This window comes from Choloepus didactylus, chromosome 13 (genome assembly GCF_015220235.1).
Source record: "Choloepus didactylus isolate mChoDid1 chromosome 13, mChoDid1.pri, whole genome shotgun sequence".
Lineage (NCBI taxonomy): Eukaryota > Metazoa > Chordata > Mammalia > Pilosa > Megalonychidae > Choloepus > Choloepus didactylus.
Genome location: NC_051319.1, coordinates 97,337,689 through 97,359,429, shown reverse-complemented (window position 1 = coordinate 97,359,429; position 21,741 = coordinate 97,337,689). Strand labels below are relative to the sequence as shown.

The window sequence follows — 21,741 nt, the reverse complement described above, 5'->3', positions numbered from 1 at the left end:
ATAAGCCTTCCAGCTTCTGAAGCCATGAACCTATCGATTCCTGTTGTTAAGCCAACCCATTGTGTGGAAAGCCGCCTCCCGAATCGGGCCTAGCGTATGCGCTGCAGCCTGCTCTAGAGTTACCCCCGCCCATCGAGTGAGCCAAGATGGCGCCTGCATCCTGTTTCCGCATAGTGAAGGCATGTATCCAGCCACCCGCTCCACTACCAATCGAAATCCTGTATACGGATAACTAGCCTAGAAGCTTATTGGTTGTTAATTGTGTATAAAAGGTCTTACCCGACGGGTAGGGGGTAGGGTGAGACAGCCCACAAGGAGCGTGCCTGACTGCCACTCGAGGCGGCTCTCCACGAGCGCGTGCCCGTGTGGGAACCAGTAACACAGAATGTTCATCTAGACTGTAGTAAGGGCTTGCTTTCACAACTGCCGCTGTGGTTCGAGTCGTGATTCATGACCAGGTTAGTTCGCGCAGTCTGCATCTCTCTCTCTCCTTCCCTGTTTCCCCTCGCCGGCCGGGAACCGGGGACAGAGCGGGGCAGCGCCGGACACCATTGTATGGTATTTGTACTTTAGCTGTCAAGAAACTAAAACATATGAGTTAGATTATACCAGGCTATTTAAGCAGTTCATCTTCCTTCATGGAAATTCATAAATAAATTATAGGACATACATACATGGCTTTTTTTTTCCCCTGTTATCCCTATTATTAAGAGACATTTGGAAACAATAAAAACTTAGTTCTTTTGATGAAAGTAAAATTTTGACCTTATCTTGGACGTCGATCCTCAAGCCTCTTTTAATGAGCAGCTGTAGTATTTGAATATTCCCACAGCTGGCAGCAATCAGTAACAGAGATGTCCCACGCTGGAACAGGTAAAACAAATATATATAATATTATTTTTCAGGTTTGGTAGAAAAGGGAAGGCCCAAATTATCATAGTTGTCCCCACATGACTTCCCATGTCTCAACAGGCACATACCTACTGCTGCATAAAAGGAAAGGGACACTCAGAAGAATCCAATGACACTTCCTCTTTTGGATTCACCATCAAAGGTGACATTTTCATTTGCAGGATGAGGAGGTTTACAGTTTCATGGGTAGAGGTACAATGCAATTTAAAAGGCTCTGCATGAAGAAAGGTCTCAAATGCAAAAATACCTTATTTCTAACGCAAATCACTCTCTAAACAGAAGTGGTTTCCCCCACAGGAAGCAGTTTGCCTAATTGGAAGGGAAATTGGAGAAGCAGGTGGAGCCACCTTTAGCTTTTGAGGTGTACAGTGAGGGTGCTCCACCCCCCCACTACCCCTGGCCACACTGTATCAGACCTTGTTGGGTTGGTTAACCAGAAGGTGCTGCAAGCCTGGGACGTTGTCATCACTGATGGCATGGATGATGGCTTTCATCACAAAGGAGTCGTCCTCATCCTTGAGAGGTGGCAAAGAGGAAAGGGAAGGGTTAATTTGTTGGCTATGATCCTCTTAACAGCATAAGGGAACTCAATACTCATTTGTGAAAAGGAGCATTCAGAAGAAAATAAGCCATTTAATCCCCAAATCCACGTAGTCAACAAGGGAAAGTTACTTTGTGCCTCTCCCATGTTGGAAGCTAACACCATCTACTTGTTCCTTATTATCACCAGAGTTATAACCCAGAGAGCAAACAGCTTTCAAGATCGAGATTTAGAACAAAGATGATGGCACACTACACTTTGTGTTTATCTTAGGAATCTGTCAAAACATAGCCCCAGACACTACTGTGAAAAATTCAGGTGTAACCCAGAAATGCTTTGGAGTCTCTTTCTGGGTAAGAAAAAAGAAAAGCCATAGAACCAAGAAAATTGTATCTTTGAATAAGATGTTCTTGATTTGCATTTTTTTCCAAGGAAAGAACTGCCATTTTTGCAATCACTTTGAGTTTTTCCTTCTCTAGGTATAGAATAACATAGCAAGTCAGTCTCAATTACTTTAAAAAGTAGGCTCAAAAAAGGCAAGAAAAGTCAAAATAAGGGCCAGAAAAAAGAAAATGAATGCATTGCTAATAAAGAGAAAATAACTAGAGAATGTTGAACAAGTTTGTTAAATCATTACCACATTATCAAAATTCCCTAGATATTTCCAAAATATGCTACATTAAAAACAAAAAATAAGCTAGGAAACTCCCAAACAAAATTTCCTGATTTATAGAGGCTGAATCTCTACTTGTGGAGGCAGAATGGAGAAGAGGCTTTTCTGAGCTGTGCTTTCTCTTCTCTACATATATGACTACAAATTCCATATGATGTGAAAAGAACGCAGGCTTCAGAATGCCACTGGCTATGTTTTTTGTAAACATTTTTTTTGGGTGAAATATAACATATATGCAGAAGGTGACAAATTTCAAAAATACATTTTAACAAGTAGTTATAGAGCAAATTTCAAAGTATGGTTTGGGTTACAGTTTCACAATTTCAGGTATTACCTTCTAGCTGTCTAATATAGTAGAGACTAAAAGAAATGTCTATGTAATGATTCAGTACCCATAATCATTTCTTAAATCCTATCTTCTCTGTTATAACTCCTCCCTCTCATTTGATCATTCACTCAGTCTTCAGGCATATTTGGGCAATGATCATTCTAACTTCTTCATGTTGAAAAGGGGTGTTGACATTATGGGGTAGGGAGATGTAACTGGTTGATGCTCTTGGAGAGACTGAGACCTCTGGATTTCAGGGCTTATCTGCAATAGAAACAATCTGGAGGCTTTACGTTTCTGATAAATTTAGTGAGTGAAACTTCTATAGTGTCTTCGCTGGAGCCCTGGGTATTCTTTAGGGTTTTCAGGAATACTGTTTGTTGGGGCTTGGTATACCACGGCAATTTGCAATATCTGGCTGAAGCTTTCATAAGAGGAGACTCCAGAATAGCCTCCCAACTCTATTAGAAATCTCTTAGGCACTGGAACCTTCTTTTCTTTTTTTTTTTTTTATATATTTTATTTTATTTTGAAATAAATTCAGTTACATGAATAGTTGCAAAAACAATACTAGCCCCATACACAGATTCTATCATACCCTGACCCCCCTCCCCCAATAGCTTAATCCACCAAGTTTAACATGCTGTCACATCATTATTTCTTTCCCTCCCTCCCTCCCTATCATTCATCATATATTTCTCTATCTTCTGAATATATGAGTTAGCTGCACACATCCTTGAACATCCACTATAATTCACATATGTATTCCCCATGAACAAGAACATTCTTTTATGTAATTCCATTAAGCCCAGCTAAGAAGTATAAGACATTCAACAATGATACAATGCTTACATTCTATATTTCCTTTTCCTTATGTCTAAACTGTGTCCCATCGAGCCACCTGTCCTCCACCCTCCAATCCCATCCAAGTTCATCCTTAGCATTCAATTGTCATCTAGTTAGACTGTCTTTTTTTTTTTTTCTTTTTTCAATTGTGGAAACATGTACACAGCCTAAATCTTCCCATTCCGCCCCTTTTCTAGCCTTCCATTAGTGGGATTAATCACATTTAGAATGATGTTATGCTCTTTCCCACCATCCATTACTAGAAATTTCCCTTCACCTCAAACAGCAACCCTACACCCCTTTCTTAACTTCCCATTGCCCCTGCCCCCATTTCTCTTAATCCAGACTCTACTTTTCATCTCTATGCTTATATTCTCTGATAATTTCTTTGTGTTTACTGTGGGGCTTAAAATTAACCTCTTAAATCCCTATCAATCTTGTTTTTCTTTGAAACCACCTTCACTTCAATAGGGCACATAAACTATGTTCCTATACTCCTTCATTCCCCCACCTTTATATAGTTGTCTGAAATTACACATTTTACATTGAGTTCAAAAACCATTGATTTGTCCCTAGAGTTTGTGTATTTTTTATCATGTAGGAAGTAAATAGTGGAGTTATAGTTAAAAAATTATTGACTTCTATTTGTATTCCATTGTGTTTGGAGAATGTGCTTTGAGTATATTCAATTTTGTTTTTTTTTTTCAAATTTCTTGAGGCTTGTTTTATGTCTCAGCTTATGGTCCCTTCTGGGGAAAGATCTGTGATCACTAGAGAAAAATGAGTGTCCTGGTGATTTGGGATGTAAGGTACTATATATATCTGTTAAAATTCTCTATATCTCTTTCTCCTTTCTTTGTCTCAGTGTTGGTAGGGCTTCCTTTAGAATCTGAAGTAGGGCAGGTCTTTTATTGGCAAAGTCTCTCAGCATTTGTTTGTCTGTGAAAATTTTAAGCTCTCCCTCAAATTTGAAGGAGAGTTTTGCTGGATAAAGTATTCTTGGCTGGAAATTTTTCTCTCTCAGAATTTTAAATATGACATGCCACTGCCTTCTTGCCTCCATAGTGGCCACTGAGTAGTTACTACTTAGTCTTATATTGTTTCCTTTGTATGTGGTGAATTGCTTTTCTCTTGCTGCTTTCAGAACTTGCTCCTTCTCTTCAGTATTTGAGAGTCTGATCAGAATATGTCTTGGGGTGGGTTTATTTGGATTTATTCTATTTGGAGTTTGCTGGGCATTTATGCTTTGTGTGTTTATCTTGTGTAGAAGGTTGGGGAAGTTTTCCCCAACAATTTCTTTGAATACTCTTTCCAGACCTTTACCCTTCTCTTCCCCTTCTGGGACACCAATGAGTCTTAAGTTTGGACGTTTTATTTTATCTATCGTATCCCTGAGATCCATTGTGATTTTTTCAACTTTTTTCTCCATTCTTTCTTTTGTTCTTTCATTTTCTGTTCTGTGGAGTTCTAGGACACTGAGATGTTGTTCAGCTTCCTCTAGTCTTCAATTGCGAGTATCCAGACTCTTTTTGATTTGGCCAACAGTTTCTTTTATTTCCATAAGATCTTCCATTTTTTTATTTACTCTTGCAATGTCTTCTTTATGCTCTTCTAGGGTCTTTTTTATGGCGCTTATATCCTGGGCCATGGTCCTCTTGATGTCCTTTAAATCCTTTGCCATGTTTTCATTCTTTGATTGTACCTTTTTAATTAATTTTGCAAGGAATAACATTTCTTCCGAAATCTTGATTTGTGTGTTTGGAGCTGGATTCTCCATATCATCTGGTTTTATCATATGCTTTAAGATTTTCTGTTGTTTTTGGCCTCTTGGCATTTGTTTTGCTTGATAGGGTTCTTAAAGGATATCGATCTAATTTTTCAGAGACACAGCTTGGTGACGTGCACTTTCTCTAGGTAACCAGCTATGGCGTCTGTGAGCCACCTATATCCCTCCAGACAGTAGTGTGGGGAAATGATTCTTGTATGTTCAGTTGGGGAGCTCAGCCTGGGCACGCCGCTGGAGTCGCCCGCCCTGAATGTGGAGCGCATGCACGGGTGGTCAGGAGGGGCAGCTCTCTCTCGGTGTCCCATAAACCACCAGACTTGGCATAGCGCCTCTAGGTTCTCTGAGCAGATCCCCCCTCCCAGCCGCAATCCTCCCTCAGCTGAGAGAAAATGCCATGCTACGTCATCAGTGTGCACCGTCCCTCTAGGCAAGCCCTGGGCCGCTTGGCTGTGCCGCGGGGCTCTCAGCTCACGTCAGGATGCAGATTGTGTGAGGCCGCCTCCACTGCAACGCCTTGTGGGCTGAGAGCAGCCGAGGTTTTCTCCACAGAGAGATAGAAAGAGACAGAATATTTCTCCCGATTCTCCCAAGGTCAGCTGTCATCAAAAGCCTCTGTCTGCTTGTTGAGGATTCGCTGTCTGTATTGAGCTGTTATCACCAAAACCTCACTTGGGGCTGGGCTGAGAAAGTGCACGGCATGGCTTCCGTGAGGGAGGGGCTCCCAGCTCTAGGTTCTCGGCTCTCAGCACGGGTCCGCAGTTTTACTTACGGATTTTATGCTGTGATCTCGGGCATTCCTCCCGATTCATGTCAGTAGATGTTGAGTGTACTGTCTCATTTGTCTCCCCGCTACCATTCCAAGTTATTTACTGGTTTTTTGGTCATTTATGAATTGTTCCGGGGGAGACTAGTTCTTCCACCTCTTTCTATGCTGCCATCTTCCCAGGACTCTCCGGAACCTTATTTTCTTAAATTTCTTTTCCCGCTTTTGGTCAAGACGGCATTCTCAATCACATGATGCCAGGGCCAGACTCCTCCCTGGGAGTCATGTCCCACGTCACCAGGGAGACTCACACCCCTGGAAGTCACGTACCACGTAGTGGAGAGGGTAGTGAGTTTATTTGCAGAATTGGGCTTAGAGAGAGGCCACATCTAAGCAACAAAAGAGGCTCTCTGGAAGTGACCCTTAGGCTTAATTACAGGTAAGCTTAGCCTCCTCCTTACAGAAATAAGTTCCATAAGAGCAAGCCTCAACATTGAGGGCTTGGCTTATTAAATTGGGCATCCCTAATGCTTGAGAAAGTATCAGGAATTTCCCAGTGGGGAAGTTAAATAGTTCCTTATTTTTTCTCCTGTCCCTCAAGGGACCTTGCAAATATTTTATATCATCTTCCTCACATACTCTGGAATGTAACAGGGTATTACATTAAGATCTACAGAATTACAAGACCACATTCCCTATTCTAGGCTCCATGTGTTTAGGTTGTTTAAATGAACTGGCCAGACAGGTTAAGTTAGGTTGCGTGCTACAGAAAATTCAAACGGATATGCTTTTTATTACAATTCAAGATGACGACTAAGAGTCATGTGCATGCAGGTGAAAAATCAAGAGAAATGGAACAAATAAAGCAGACTGGTGTAAGGTGTCCTTGTGAATAGCATGATACGGAGACCTTGAGACTTCACACAGGACCCTGGGCCCATCACACACGGCACTTCCCATTACGACATATGTATTTTCTCCCAAACTGATTATTCAGTTTGATTTTCATTTACAGTCTTAACATCCTCATTATCTTAATCATTTTTATCTTTCCCTGTTTCCACTGCCACCCTCAAACACACTAAGCCCTCCTCCTCCTCCTCTTCTTTTCCCCACCTGTTTCTCTCCCACTTCTTTTTTCCACACTTCCTGTCTCTTTTGACTCTGAAAGGCTGGATCTGGAGCCTCAGTGAAGCCACTAAATTTGGATGGTGGGGCAGCTAGTGTCTGTGGACGTGTGATCCCGGCCCTTGCCCTCGGAGTCCCCGCATTCCATTTGGGAAGCATTTGCCTATTCAGTTACGGAAGTGGGGTGCTTCCCACAGAACTGCTCTTTCTATCTTTTCTGGAGCTGCTTTAGCTCCAGAGTGAACAAAGCCCCGATCTTTGAGTGTCAGGGGAAAGTCTTGTTGAATTCAGATGCATTCAGATATCTGAAGGGTTAATCTGTGATCAGGTTTCAGTTTGGATTAGGGAAAAGAAATTGTGGGTTTGTTCTTAAGGAACTTTAACAGTCAATACATCAACAAAGCAAGTGGGTTTAGTCTAGGCTGAAGCACCTTCAGTTTCTTTAACTCAAATGCAAACAGGGGTCAGACAGGTCATGTAAATGTGTAATATAACAGGGCTGCCACGTGCCCCAGTAAGCAAGGGCAGCTGAGTTGAGTTTCCTGTGGCCAGGGGGAAAGAGGCTTTAGCATAGGAAGACCTTCAGATTTTTCAAGCGAAGCTGGGAATCCAGATTTTGAGGTGATATTGAAATGCTAGGAATTAATTCAAAATTTTTCAAAGCACTGTCTGCACCAACAAATCGGTGGTCAAAGCAAATGTGCCTGTTGACTGGACTTGACCTTCAGGCTCTCAGTTTACAATTCCTGCTCCATAATGGCTTACTCTTCCCATCTCAGTTATAATTAGGATACACTCTTATCTGTCAGTGTCTCTTAGAATATAGCACCCATAACAAACACAATACAGTTATCCCTTCCACATTGTGGGGGTTAGGGGTGTGGTGCCCCAGCGATCTGGAAAATCCACATAAAATTTTTTTTCAGGGTTCCAGAAAACTCCAAGCCACCTCTTGATCGGCAAATGCTGCCTCTCCCATTACTGTTACATTACGTGGGCTAAACCTGTTTCTAAAATTCTCAAACCAGCCTTTGCTGGCCTGAAAATCCATAGGGGTAGACCCTTCACCTTCATTTTCCTTTAGGGAATCATATAAGGACTGAGCATTTTCTTGCATGATGCCAGGGTCTATCAGAATGCTTTTGTATAACAGTCCTGCACATTTCTAGCCTTTGCGTGTTGTTGTCTGCTGACCTTTGCGTGTCTTCTACATCTTCTGCAAAACTCCCCTCAAATTCTCATTTAATTTCTTATACCAACTCGTGATATATTGAAACCGTAATGGGGAAAGTCAATGTGGAAGGGCTAACAGTACTCCAGATGTGGCCTGTTGTTAAAATCCACAGTAACTAGTAAAAGTTTAGGACAAATGAATTTCAGGATGCCTTCTGACACCCAAGCCACTCAGAAAATGATTTCAAATGCAACATAATAGGCAACTGACCTTGATCCAGGGATGCTGCAAACTATCTTGAATTGTCATTCTCTTCCTATAGGAGGAGGGGAGGGAGAAAAATTAAAAAAGCTGTGACCATAGCAGCAAGCTTTCCACGCTGGCCGAGACTACCAAGCAGAGACTCTGGAAAAAGCAGTTGGGGAACCACTTCATGGAGGAAAGCTGAAAATAATATCGGTCTTTCACTGGACCCATAGGGGCTGACTGGGTGGGTGGAAAGGACATGCACTTTCATAAAGTTTCATACAGCATGCTTCCCTTGGCCAGGCAGAAACCACCAGAATCTGATAAATGCTGTCGTCTGCAGGGGCCAGGTGCTAACACTGGGCTAGCTGAGGTCACAGCTGAGGCACCTGTGAGGAATAAGGGACACTCACTTTGGATCCTTGACCAGAAGTCTTCTTATGAAATCTTTGGCGAGGGCACTGGTGTTACTGAAGTACTCGTCCTCAAATTCATAGTTGACAGTGGACACATCTGCCAACATTTCTTGCTTTGTGTCTCCAAGAAATGGGGAGGCCCCACTTAGGCTGTTAAAAATAAAGTGAGGCACAGAACATGTATAATTATCTCTCGAGTTGCCATTCTGTTTCCCTAATAGCTGGAAAGGGAAACAAAGAACAAGATTATAATCCTGCTTGGGTGCTTGGGCAGTCACTTTAGAATTCAATTACATTTTACAGGACGTTTAGCTGTCACGACCAAAAGCTTTAGCTTAATGCAAAGTATTGAAATACAAAGTATATTTGGAAAAGGATCTAGTAGCTTTCTTGAAAAAACAAACCTTTTCCCGCAGTGAAGAACAGTCATGCTTTCTTCATGTGATTATGCTACAGTTTCTGCTGACTCATTTAGAATTAGGAGAAAATGTGTAATTAGTATAAACTAAGTGTGTTCTGTGGGTGTAAAATGAATATGTTTACATAACAAGCATGCATAAACTGAAGAGCTTAACATGACACACTTACTGGTTAATAAAACATATGGTCTCAAAGAAAAAAGGAAAAAACATGAGTTGTAGATTTTGGTACTTACAGAATGTAGGTTACTACCCCGATACTCCTAGACATAAAAATCAACACGTCAGAAGAAAAGTAAAATAAATAAATAAATAAATTCCTCAGATATAATTACAGTTTCACAGCATTCCACAAATGCACATCGATGCACATGAGTGGCGCAGATGAAGAGGTTCCATGAACAGCCAGTTGGAACTGGGCAGTCTTCTGGGGACAACCAGAAGAGACTAGATTAATGAGTGATTTCCTCGATCATCGGTGATTTTTTTGAAGCTTCAGTCATCAGTATAGATTAGGGGATGTTGAAATGAATTCAATGCTGTTTCTGCTGTGTTTGTGTGAAGTGAGTGAGTTAGGTGTACTGTGCACTACAGTTTTCTGATGGAGGAAGACTGATTAAAGATGTCCATCCTAAGGGCCTTTCAGATCTATCAACTTCTCCATTTAGTTATTGTATGGTATGTCCGTGTTTTCATTATTAATAAAACTGTAGTGCATATCACCATTGTGAACGTTATTTCTTGCGTTTAACAGCAGTCTTTTGTCCTGACTCCAGAGTTGTTCTAGAGCCAAATGCACGCTGACTAGGCTGCTGTCCAAACACAGGAGTCTGGTTTCTGCTTGACGCCATGCCAGAAGTAGGTGGTGGTGCAGGCTGGGAACCAGTTGCGAATACTGCCGTGGAAGAGGCTGTGGATCCAAAGCCTGGGGAATGATGCTGGCTGGTAGCATGGATTTGTCCAAATGTTGGGGTCTGGTTAGCACCAAATGCTGGACCGGCAGATGGTGTTGAAGGTCCAGTGCCAAGTACAAAGTAGGAGCCTGCAGAGCTAGATGATGTTGTAGCTCCAGAGATGAAAGCAGAGGTTGAAGTATTATTACTCATGACTCCTGGACCTAAGCCAAATGGGGTGACAGCTGTAACAGTGCTATTTTGCTGAGAAAATAGCAAAGACTGAGATGTGCTGGGTCCAGCAAAGTTACCAAGGGCAGAACTGCTAATGTGATTGCTGGCCACAGGTAGGTTGGAGGAAGGGGTGGAATTAGCAAATATGCCACTACCTGCTGAAGTGGCTGATGTCCTTGAACCACAGAAACTGTTGTTCAAGGAACTGAAAACTGGCTTTGCTATTCCTTGATCAGCTGCAGTATTGGTTCGAGCTCCAAAAGCAAAAGCGGCCCTCCTTGAGTGTTCAGATGCCTTCTCAGATCGTTTTATCGTATTGGAACCAAATGCCAACTGTGAACAACTGCCATCTTTGCTGGGCGTTGAACTGCCAGAGGGAAACCGTCGCTTCCGCTTTCTCTCTTCTTTATCAGTTTTCATCCCATACGCAGGAGTAGCAGAAGTGACACGCTGTTGCTGTTTCTCCCCTGTCCCTCCCAAAGTGAACGCTGAGGCAGGTGGCACAGAGGCAGATGCCATATTGCCAGAAGCAAACCTTCCTTTGACTGGAGGCAATTCCTCCATTTCTACGTCTGATGTCTGACATGATTCCTCCATTTCTACGTCTGATGTCTGGCATGATTCCTCCATTTCTACGTCTGATGTCTGACACGATTCCTCCATTTCTACATCTGATGTCTGACACGCGTCTGGAGCCAATGAAACACGTTTGGCTTCTACGGTTCTAAAACTGAAGCTTCTCTTGCTCTGAGAGGTCACTGCAGTATTAGCAGCAGCTGGATCATGGTTAATAGCACTTGTGCCAAAGATAACAACTTCAGAGGGAACTTGACGAGGTTTCTTGGTGCCTGTTGTGTCTGGTTTGGCACTTTTGCATGCTGCACACTTGGCAGAATCTGCTCTATTCTGCACTAGGCATACTTCACAGTCCCCGTTTCCCTTACGATTCCTCAACTTCTCCAACCCTACGCCGCCCCCAGAACAAAGACCAACAGATACACTGCTGCTACTTGAAGCAGGTACTGAGCGCTCTGTTTTCTTGGACATACAGGACATGCATCTATTGTCCTCTGCATTATTACAAACACAGCATATTCGACACTCCCAAGATCCTACTGGCATTCTGAACTCATCTCCAATTCCTAAGGCACCAGTGGTCACAGTGCAGCTAGGAGATGAAGCAGTCATACTCACGGCACTTTCTGAAGCGACTAGCAGTGGAAGGAACCGGCTGACACCAGTTCCAGGTTTGAATGTTTCACAAGCTATACATTTTCTTGCTTCAGGTGTATTTTGCACTAAACACGTATCACAAACCCAAGTTTGTAATTTCACTTTAAGTTTGTCCCCAAAGCCTGCCCCTGATGCAGAAATGGTTGGTTTGCCACTTTTTCTTCGTGTCCCAATGGCTGTCTGTTCAGCAGTATCTCTAGGTGGCAACTTGGCGGCTTGACAGGATTTGCACTTATTGTCAGTAACTTTGTTCACGAGTAGACATGTATCACAGCGCCATGATGATCTAGCTTTTAAACTTTCCCCAAGTCCAGTTCCACTAGAGGAAAACCTACATACGCCTGGTTTTGTATAAGCTGCTGGGCTTGTCATGGTAGGCCGAGCAGCAAAAGCATCTACCTTTGGTGATATGAAACCAGGGTTTTTCACATCTAGGACTCTTCCTTCTTTCCAGGTTTTTACAGGTCTAGAAGGGCCCTTATAATAATCTTCATCTAGCTTCCTCTTATGGCTTATACTATTAGCTTCAGTGATATCTTGAGCTGAAGTACTTATAATAGGTTCTGAAGTAATACTGGTGTCTGGAAGTTCTGTTTTTGCAACAGGCATACTAATTGTAAATTCAGTAGATGAAGAAGGTAGTACATCTGCCACAGTAGATTTTACAGTGGGAGAAGAAAATCTAAACACGGCACTGCCACTGCTGCTCGGAGAAATCATTTGTACCTTATCTGTTACTGATTGTGAAGGACTCATGGGAGCTGGAGAGGAAGTTGTCATCAAAGGACAATGAATACTGAATGCAGGCAGTGAAGAACTGGTGATCGGTAGACAGAGTTTTGATATTCCTCGTACTTCCATTTCCTTCACCGGTGGTTTAGATGCAAGTAAGCGTGTTCTCTCCTGTCTAATTTTGCCACCTCTACTACCTACTCCAGAAGATAATCCATTGGGTGCAGGAAGTTGCAGATTTCTATATGGAAAGCCACTTTCTTGTTCTCTATTTTGTCCTGGTGTCATATTGTTTTCATGAGTACTGTGGTTTTTAACTATTCTTTGATTAGCCTTCCTCAATTCATGAGATGGGGTCAGAGATGGTTTAAAATAAAGACTTTGATACGTTGCTCTGGAAACTGGCTTTGGGGACCTGAATTTTTGAACAGGATACTGAGAATCCACCTTATCCCTTTTGGCCCCAAAATCTGTGCTATCTATCCAACTCCTATCAAGAGAAGAATGCATGGAAGAAACATCTGCTAGTGGTCCTGATATCTTCTCTACAGACTGTAATATTCGCCGAGCTTCTAAACTAGTCACACCATAGGACTGTGCATTGAGCTGCTTAGCTTTCATCTGTCTTCTTACTGGTGCCTGATAAGGGGTCCTTCCTAGTTTAGAATGTCTTACAGCAGCTGCTGCCCCACCATATGTTGTTTCTCCAAGATAACAAGGAGGATCTCCATGCCTACTTGTTTTAAAGATCAAAGATTTCTCAAATGAAGGGGAAAGTGTCCCAAATGCAGACAAGCTGAATGCTGGTTTTCTTGACCTGGTGGCAGTGTGCTGTGAGAGTGAATGAGACTGCTCAGCCTCTGGGGACCACAGAGGTGGCACTGAAGGCTTCTTTGAAGCAGCCATAGCTTTATTGGAACCTCTTGTTGAAAAATGACAAGGATGGCTAGTTGACATGTTATCATCACCATGCTGAGAGGTAGAGTCTATAATTTCCTTTCTAAGGGAACTGCCAATTGGGAATGCTGATGATGTGGACAGCTGAAAGGACAAAGGAGGAGGTACCAACACAGAGAAATTCAAGTGGCTCCGACGAAGAGAAGGCCTGTCTAATTCGCCTGCATAATTTGAAGCAGGGCTGGTTGTTGAGGCGTCTTCTGTCTTACCGACTGTTGGCTCACTGGTGATCCTCCCATCATTAATATTAGAGCTCTCCTCACTGGCACACTTTACTTGGTCACCTTCCCTAATTTCTCGTGAACATGGTGTCTCCTTTGCATCTGTTGTGCGGCTGCATACATCTTCGTTCTTGTTGAAATATCTCTGTAGCCATGCTGGCACGTTATTCTGAAGACATTCTGTAACGCTGCTAAGAACACCCAGCTGGCGCCGTCGCCCCTGCGAGTAAGGCGTCACGGGACCGGGGTGGCAACACCGCGTCCGGATCTTTCCGCTGCCCCCTATGTGTGGGGATCCGGAGGCCATGGCAGAGGCTGCCCCGCTTCCAGCTCTGGGGCGGGTAAGAAGGGCAGGAGAGGCAGAGGCAAAGGCCGCAGAGCCCCACCCGGGCCCGGCCCAGCCCAATGTCTAACAGCACTGCCCAAACTGGGGGGCACAGGTACAACAGGGAGCGCGAGGTTAGGAAGAAGAGTGGAGTGACCGTGCCCGCTAGGGGAGTGGGCAACAGTGCCAGCAACCGAAAGCCAAGAGGTGGCTCCAGTACTGCAGCCTCCTGCAGATACCACCTCTGTGGGTGGGGCAGTCTCCATGGAGATCTCTCCCAGAAGACAATGCTGCCTCCTCACAATTCCACTTCTGTGGGTGGGGCGGTCTCCATGGAGATCTCTCCCAGAAGACAGGGAGCAGCTCCCAGCATTATGGAGGCCCAACTCAAACGCTGGCCTTGGGGATTCTTCCTCTGAAGCCTTGGCCAGCGCTGAGATGGCTAATGCCACCAGCGATGCCCGCTGACCCATCCTCTCTGCACACAGTGCCCACAGTGCTGCTGCCATCGGCCGTATACACTCCGTAACATGACATGCATGTACTTGCACTTATCGCGAGTAAGCCGGAGGCGATGCATACACAAGTTGCCAACACGCAGGGAGAAAAAAAAAACCCACCTATATGAAGCAACTCTGTGACCCCTCCCCACCCCACTGAACCAGGTTCTGGGATCCACTTCCAAAGACTGCACCTCAGGCTTCCATGGCACCCCGCATGCCAGACTTCTCTGCCCTCACCTGGAGCCCGGCCATGGGAGGAAACAGACACACACAACTTACACATACTCCAGCCACTTCCTCCTATCTAAGGGGAAATGCTATACACGCTCAAATTCATACACACACACCTAGAACCATACAAAACATCCACACATTATGCCCGTTTACCACCATGTACAGCTAAAATACTTCTCTGACGTGTACACAGAAAACCTCCACACACTTTCCTGTCACACTTTCAAGTGAAAAGTTATCTCATCCACCACTCTACCATGAACCTGCACACAATCGCCCACTTCTAGAGTGCACACAAACTAGTATACACTACCTAGACACAAAGAAACATCTCCAGTCTGCCAGAGATGAGTACAGAGGAAATCTCTGCCAAGGCCCAAGTCATACACTGACAAATTACCACAACCCCAGATACTCCAAGGTAATCATATCACATGCTTCCATTATATACAAATAAAATTGTCCCACATCACTAGAAACACACAACCCAAACTTCCATCACATACACAAATACTCGGCTCCCAGAATGCATGCTAATGACTTCCTACTACTAAATGCAAACACATAGTCCTAGGAAATGTGCAAACTCCCAAGCACCATAAATACATACATCAATGAAATTCAAATTCAACTTCCACCTGCCTCAAATATATGCAAATACACAACACACAAAAGTAGGCAAATATAATCACCAACACATATCCGGCCCCACATCACATACCTGTTTGCATAAAGAGTCACACAAAGCCAATGCCACAGAATCCTTCAATCTGAACATACAGGACACCCTACCAACCCACTAAAAGTCATGCAACTACCCTTCAATACCAATATGTGTAGATGCACATCTGAAAATCAATACAAGAAACTTACACGGCCATTCAGTTCTCAGTTACCCAGAGTTGCATGAGTCACTTCTATAAATTTTATACTCATAGATACCTCTCATTGATTCTCTTTCCCTAGAGAACCCTAATACACCACTAAATGTCATATAGCTACCCTTCAATACCAATATATGTAGACACACACCTGAAAATCAACACAAGAAACATACATGGCCATTCAGTGTGCCTTAAGAACATGCGAATGAGCCCCCACCAACACATTTCCCAAACATTCACAACATAGGACTCCTACACCCAAACTAATACACGCAGCCACATTGCCTAACAAGATCTGGATGCACGTGCATTATCACTTGCAATGCCTCCGTGACCCAAACACAATTCCCCAACATTCAGGGGCAAAAACCCACAGGTATGTGAAACCGCCATGTCATCCACCCCACCCCCACCCTGAACCTGGGCTCTGGGGTCCACTCCCAAGGCCTCCACCTCTGGGCTCAGCAGAACCCCGCTGGGCTGCCCGCCCTTCCCAGTCACCAGCTGCTGCTCCCACAGAGCCCCACCCTACCATCTCCCTGCCCTCTCCAGGCCTTTCTGTGTCCACACCTGGCAGTCTTTCCCCACCTTGGGATCTGCCTTCTTTCCACCTGGCCTCATGCTGGCTCACATTCCTTCCCCACATCTCCCAGCAATCCTGGGGTGTCCACCTGCTTCCACCATCTAAGCCTGGTGCCCTGGGAGGGAGGGTGCTCTTGTCTGTGTCCGTCCGTCCCTCAGGGCAGGTCAGTGTCAGGAGGATGGGGCAGCACTGGGACAGGTGTCTGACTCAGGCTGTGTCACACTCTGGGCCAGCCCATGCCAGGTGACACTTGTCAGCACCTCCTGTGACATTTCTCATGGGTAGGAAAACGAGGCCTCAGACATTCCCTCCTCCAGGCTCTGGCACTTTCTCTCCCGCCTGGCCACCCTGTTCTCCACCCCACCATCCTGCATGAGATACTTTCCCACCTGTTTCTCAGTCCCTGATCTGCAAGCTCCATTGAGAATTTCAGCTCCTTGGAATCAGTGAGGCAGCAGCTGCTTCCCAGATTTTTGAGAACCTGGATGGGGTGGGGAAGGAGAGGAGGGTTATCTCAGGGGGTCCCTGCCAGCCACCCAGACCCAGTGAGCAGTCAACCCCAGCCCAAGGGCATCCCCAGTGTCCAGGAACTTCCAGGGGCCTCTGCCAGCAGCAGCCTGCCCAACTGCCAACCATCCCTCATGGATCCTGGGAGGGTCCAACACAGAAGGTGCCCATGCCCTGCTGTATCCAACAGCCACCCATGGGGAGAACAGGAGCTTGGAACACCCCTATGGCCTTCAAAGCAGGGACTATCATCATGCCTTCTGCAGAGGAGGGGCCCAAGTCCCAGGGGACAGCCTGGACTGTTGTCACTATGGGTTTCGACTCCATGGTGAGAACTTGAACCTCTACCCAGCTGCCCAGTCCCATACTCCTGACCACTGATGGGCATGCCCCCCCCCCCAGGCTGTACCAGCTCCCTCTCCTGGGTTCTCACTTCCTCTGCCAGAGCCTGGCTTTGGGCTTCTCATTCTGGGGGGCTGTTGATGATTGGCCTTCCCCAATCTCCTGTACATGCTGCAGGTGAGCAGTCACTTAAGAACTGCACAGTCTACTTACCCCTCCTCTCCAGGCCCCACATGAGCACTTTCCAATAGGGGAGCACTCACCTCCTATTGTTTGTGGCAGGCCTTTGAACTACTGTGAAATTGTCTGAATTTATAAGCTTTTTCTTTTCATTTTCAATCAACTGTGTTGAAAACTTTCATCCAATTCACTTTTAAAAAGCATTTATTGGGAGTGGCAGAACAAGATGGCAGCATAGAGAGTTGTGGAATTTAATCAGCCCTCTAGAACAACTATTAAATAACCAGGAACAATTAGTAAATAATCTGGAACAACTGTTGGGAGACATCTGTGAATGAACACACATTGCACACCAGCTTGGAATGGGTGGAATGCCTCAGATTGTAGTATAGAATCATAAGTAAACTCTGCAAACCCAGAACTGAAGCCCTTCACCCCTTGGACAGGGCAGGCCAAGCTGAAACTCTGCCATGTGAAAAAAAGAAACAGGTTACATGGAAAGTAACTCAGCTGAGCTCCAATTGCGATTTCAATTAACACGTCTGGACTACTGAATGCAAGCTTCAAGCATGGAGCAGGAAGGGAAGCAGCTTCCTTCCAGCAGGGAGGAGGCAGGGCTGATGGGGGGAAAATACATAAATAAATAAAAGCAGAGACTTTTGGAGTCTTCGGTATCTTCAGAATACTGGAAGGTGGCTGTGTCCCAAGGAAACAGGGGCTAGGGACTGGCTCTGAAAAGGGGCTTTTGCTATTTTTCCTTTTTTTTATTCTCTCATTTCTAAGCAGCCCATTAGAGGAAGCCTCAGACATATTCAATTCTGTGCTGACCCAGGCAAGAATGAAGAAAATAGAGCCAAAAAGACAATGGAGGAATTCAAATGAAGAAGATAACTCCCTTGGGGGTGTATCTTCCCTAAGAAAAGGGGGGTGCAACCAGCTCAAGTGGCTGCTCTCCCTCAGAGAATTCAGACCCCAGGGCCTGGGACAAAAGAAAGAAACAAAGCAGAAACAACTTAAGCATGACTTCTGACATTCTTGGCCGCTCCCTGTTCAGGGTCCACTGTGACTAAAGGGACTGCACTTCTTTACATCAGTGGGGAGCCTCAGGCTGAGAAACGCCACCTGCTGGGCTGGACAGGGAAAGCACAGAGTCTAGGGACCTCACAGGAAAGTCTATCAATCTTCTAGGACCCACCATCAGAGAAACCTAATACTGAATAGAGACTCCTCCTGAGGCCTGAGCACCTCTGGTCTGGGAAAATCTGACTGGGGCATTCAAGGGAACCAGATGCCTAGACAACAGAAAATGAAAAATCACACAAGGAAAAATGAAGATCTGGCTCAGTCAAAGGAAAAAACTTACACTTCAACTGAGATATAGGAATTGAAATAACTAATTATTAATCAAACAAATATCCTAAATCAATTGAAAAATCAGTCCAAAAATGAATTCAATGAGTTGAGGGAATACATGGCAAAAGAGATGAAGGATATGAAGAAGACATTGGGGGAACACAAGAAAGAAATTGAAAGTTTGAAAACATAATTGGCAGAACTTATGGGAATGAAAACCACAACACAAGAGATGACAGATACATGGTGACACACAGCAGCAGATTTCCAGAGGCAGTAGAAAAGATTCATGAACTGGAGAAGAGGACATCTGAAACCCTACACACAAAAGAACAGATGTGGAAAAGAATGAAGAGATATGGGCAATATCTCAGGGAACTGAGTGACAACATGAAGTACAGGAATGTACATGTCATGAGTGTCCTAGAAGGGGAAGAAAAGGGAAAATAAACATTCCTATATTTTCATTCATTCTCTTTGCTCTACTGTGGATCTTCTGCTTTATGACCTCTAGTAGTTGCCAGTCCACACTACTAGTGATGCTGCAACATGGTTTTGTGGAGGGATAGCTCTCAAAATGGACAACAGACTGTTTTAAGAAAAGATTCTGGGGTCAAAGAAGGTGGAGGTTTGGGTTGAACAAAGCAAAGAATTTGGGTTTCATTTTTCCATTGAGCATGGGTGTGTGTAGATATTCTCAGAGATTTTAACTATGGTATGAAAAGGATATGAGTCATAGTATTTCCCAAACCTATCTGATGTTCAACATTTTTCTGTGTGTGTGAGTGTGTGTGTGTGTAAAAACTCCAGGAAATTCAGGGCCACTTTTTAAGAAAGATTAGGAAGTTTCCAAGGAAGACAACAACAAATACTAATTATACACACTAAATTGAATGAGAATTTAATCAAAATTAAATTAAATGTCTTTTTGGTGTCATTAATTACCTTTTAATTTACATTTTAATAAATATAATGTGTTTTTTCCTCAGTAAGAAGATGTAAGTGATCCATCTCTATTTGGGGAAACTCAGGGAAAAAAAGTCATCCACACACCCATGTGTCAGCCTCAAGTTATTGGTGGAATTCCAAAATTTTCAAAGTATGGAAATTCCTTTAGAGAAATTCTCATCTCCTCAAGGTAAGTCAAGCAGCTGGAAGGGAAGCTGAGTCTGTGTGTTTGCAGTGACTTGTCCCCATGGTCATGGTTATTCCATTAGCACAAAGCCATTGGCCTGGGTGCTTGAGAAACAGAACCAAAGCAACATGGCTTCTGACCCTTATAATTTACAGTCCTGAAGTTTCACAGAACTAATTTTTATTTAGTGTCAACTTTACATAAGTAATTAATGCTGGAACATTTTCAAAATATAGAATAGAAAAGAAACATTTACTAATGTAGCACTAGAATTGATGTTAGGACATTTAATGTTTTTCTAGAAAATAATTCTTATTCTTCATGGTTATAAAGAAAAGATATGTAGGTCAATATGGAGAAGATAAAGCAGAGAAGTTGGAGTGACGTAAGTCTAAATTGAGAAAGTAGGGACAAACACAGAAAAAAGGTTTCCAACAAAAAGAAAAATGTTCAGTCTCTTTCCATCTTTGAAGTTCTCTCTCTCTCTCTCTCTCTCTCTCTCTCCACCCCCCTCCTGTCTCTCTCTCTTTCCCTCTTCCTCCCTCCCCTCAATAATACACACACATGAACACACCACAATTTGAGTAACTGCTATATGCCAGGCACTGTGCTAAATCTAAGGATTCAGTGGTGACTTAAAAGAGAAATAATTTTTCTACCCCACAAAGCATAGAGTCCAGGGTTGAAAGTAGACACAAAACAATCTTACAGACAAAAAAAAAAAACTGTACGCACAACTAAGGACCATAACCACTGGGTTAAGGGAAACTCTTGTCCCATTTCCTTTGCACTTAGGTGTCAACCTGCCCTCTCCCAATGCTCAATAAAGTATGTTACAGGTCAAGATCTAGAGCAAGCCCTACCATAAGTGCCTTCTCCAGTGGAGCAACCACTATGAAGCCAGTGTCATTCGCAGCAGAATACTCAGGCTTGTAGCTACCGGTCATGTCTTTTTAGAGGTAAATGGGAAAGAGACACAATTACTACCATCCACCTCGTGGAAATTCTAGGGCCACAAGATCAAGCAGTTCACAGTTTACATTTTCCAAGTGCATTTCATGACAAAGCAGCCGAGGAAGTGAAACTGAAAAATTAGCTGGTGTCTCTTCAATGAGATCCTCTAGGACTATCTGTCTCTCCATAAGAAGAAAGGATTCCCTTTTAGTGAAGGGCTGGCGGTGGTGGTATTACACTAAACCCTACCGAGCCCCCAAATATTGCTCTTGCTCTCGTTATGAAGAAATGTATTCATGTTACAAAGAACAGCTGCATGAAAATGTCTAATCAGAGAACTGGGCCAAGGCTAATAATTTACAATGACCATTCTGATAAGCTTGCACCACCGAAAATGTGAGAGATCTCTTGTTTCTCGAAGTGTCCAACTTTCCAAAAGTAGAGCTGGAATGATAATAAGGAACTGTATACCTTTCCAATATATGGATAGGATTCTTCTGAATCCAAGCCTTTGTTGTCCTGGACATACTGGAAAGCATTGTCCGTTAGGCCACCATTGCAGCTGCTGTTGCCCTCAGCCTGTGAGTAGTCCACGAGGTTCTGCTCACTGAGTGAAACAAGTATGCCAGTTGTCCAGAACATCTGTCCTTCCAGGGAACCAGCTGCACTGAAAGCCCAACAAGAACCACAGCGATCTTGAAAAATAAAAAAAAGTCAGTTTATGAGACAAAAAGAGAGACTTGACAACAACCTATCTACCTGAATTCTCTCTGTCAAAAAAAGTAAACAAAAAGTGAAATGCATGTCACTCTGAATGCATGTCTTCCAAAGCAAAAAGATCTGAGTTTAAATAAGGTCAAACCTGATTCTTCACAGGAGTCACACAGCCTTTATCCCTCCAATCCACAGATGTGGGGACCTCAGAGGGAGATTCAGAGAACATTTCCCCCTTCTTCGGTTCCTGGTTTTGAATGCCATCCATCATCTGCCTGAATTCTTCACTGGTCTTCAAAGAAAAGGAAATAAAATGTTTAAAAAGCACTAAGGAGTGAAAGCGCAGAGTTACAAAATCAGTATCACATTCACTATGTCACCAAAGGCATTCATTCCCAACTTGAAGCTGTGTTGCCCCAGGCTGCATTCCAGATTGTGTATTTTGATCATTTTCAGATTCTTCTCTCACACTGCTCTCCTCCAATCCTCTTCATTCTAGAGCAAATATATAATTGATCATCTTTA

General features: G+C 43.8%; 1 protein-coding gene across 2 annotated transcripts; it reads right to left on the bottom strand.

The window, feature by feature from the left end:
- Positions 1 to 24: 24 nt before the first annotated feature.
- Positions 25 to 21,577, bottom strand: LOC119507587 (cysteine proteinase 3-like). 2 transcript variants are annotated; one of them, XM_037800769.1, is made up of 8 exons: positions 21,365 to 21,577; positions 20,974 to 21,197; positions 16,421 to 16,512; positions 8,811 to 8,963; positions 8,422 to 8,467; positions 1,329 to 1,427; positions 550 to 584; positions 25 to 56 (listed from the first exon to the last, which is right to left on the bottom strand). In XM_037800769.1, the coding sequence occupies exons 2-7, from the start codon at positions 21,142 to 21,144 to the stop codon at positions 570 to 572; spliced, it is 576 nt and encodes a 191-aa protein (XP_037656697.1). In that variant the 5' UTR covers positions 21,145 to 21,197; positions 21,365 to 21,577; the 3' UTR covers positions 25 to 56; positions 550 to 569. The 2 variants fall into 2 exon arrangements, with proteins under 2 accessions (XP_037656697.1, XP_037656696.1); XM_037800768.1 differs by lacking the exons at positions 25 to 56; positions 550 to 584 and adding an exon at positions 889 to 1,126 and having other exon boundaries at positions 21,365 to 21,575.
- Positions 21,578 to 21,741: the final 164 nt, after the last annotated feature.

What these genes read in the sequence shown, in the direction of transcription:
- LOC119507587 (XM_037800768.1), bottom strand. Translation starts at nt 21,144, where the DNA reads ATGTTCTGGACAACTGGCATACTTGTTTCACTCAGTGAGCAGAACCTC. An exon ending in CCTATCCATATATTGGAAAG is followed by an intron (nt 16,513 to 20,973) that starts GTATACAGTTCC and finishes CACCCCATCCAG; the next exon opens with GTTCTCAAAAATCTGGGAAG. An exon ending in TGGTTAACCAACCCAACAAG is followed by an intron (nt 1,127 to 1,328) that starts GTCTGATACAGT and finishes TTCTTCATGCAG; the next exon opens with AGCCTTTTAAATTGCATTGT.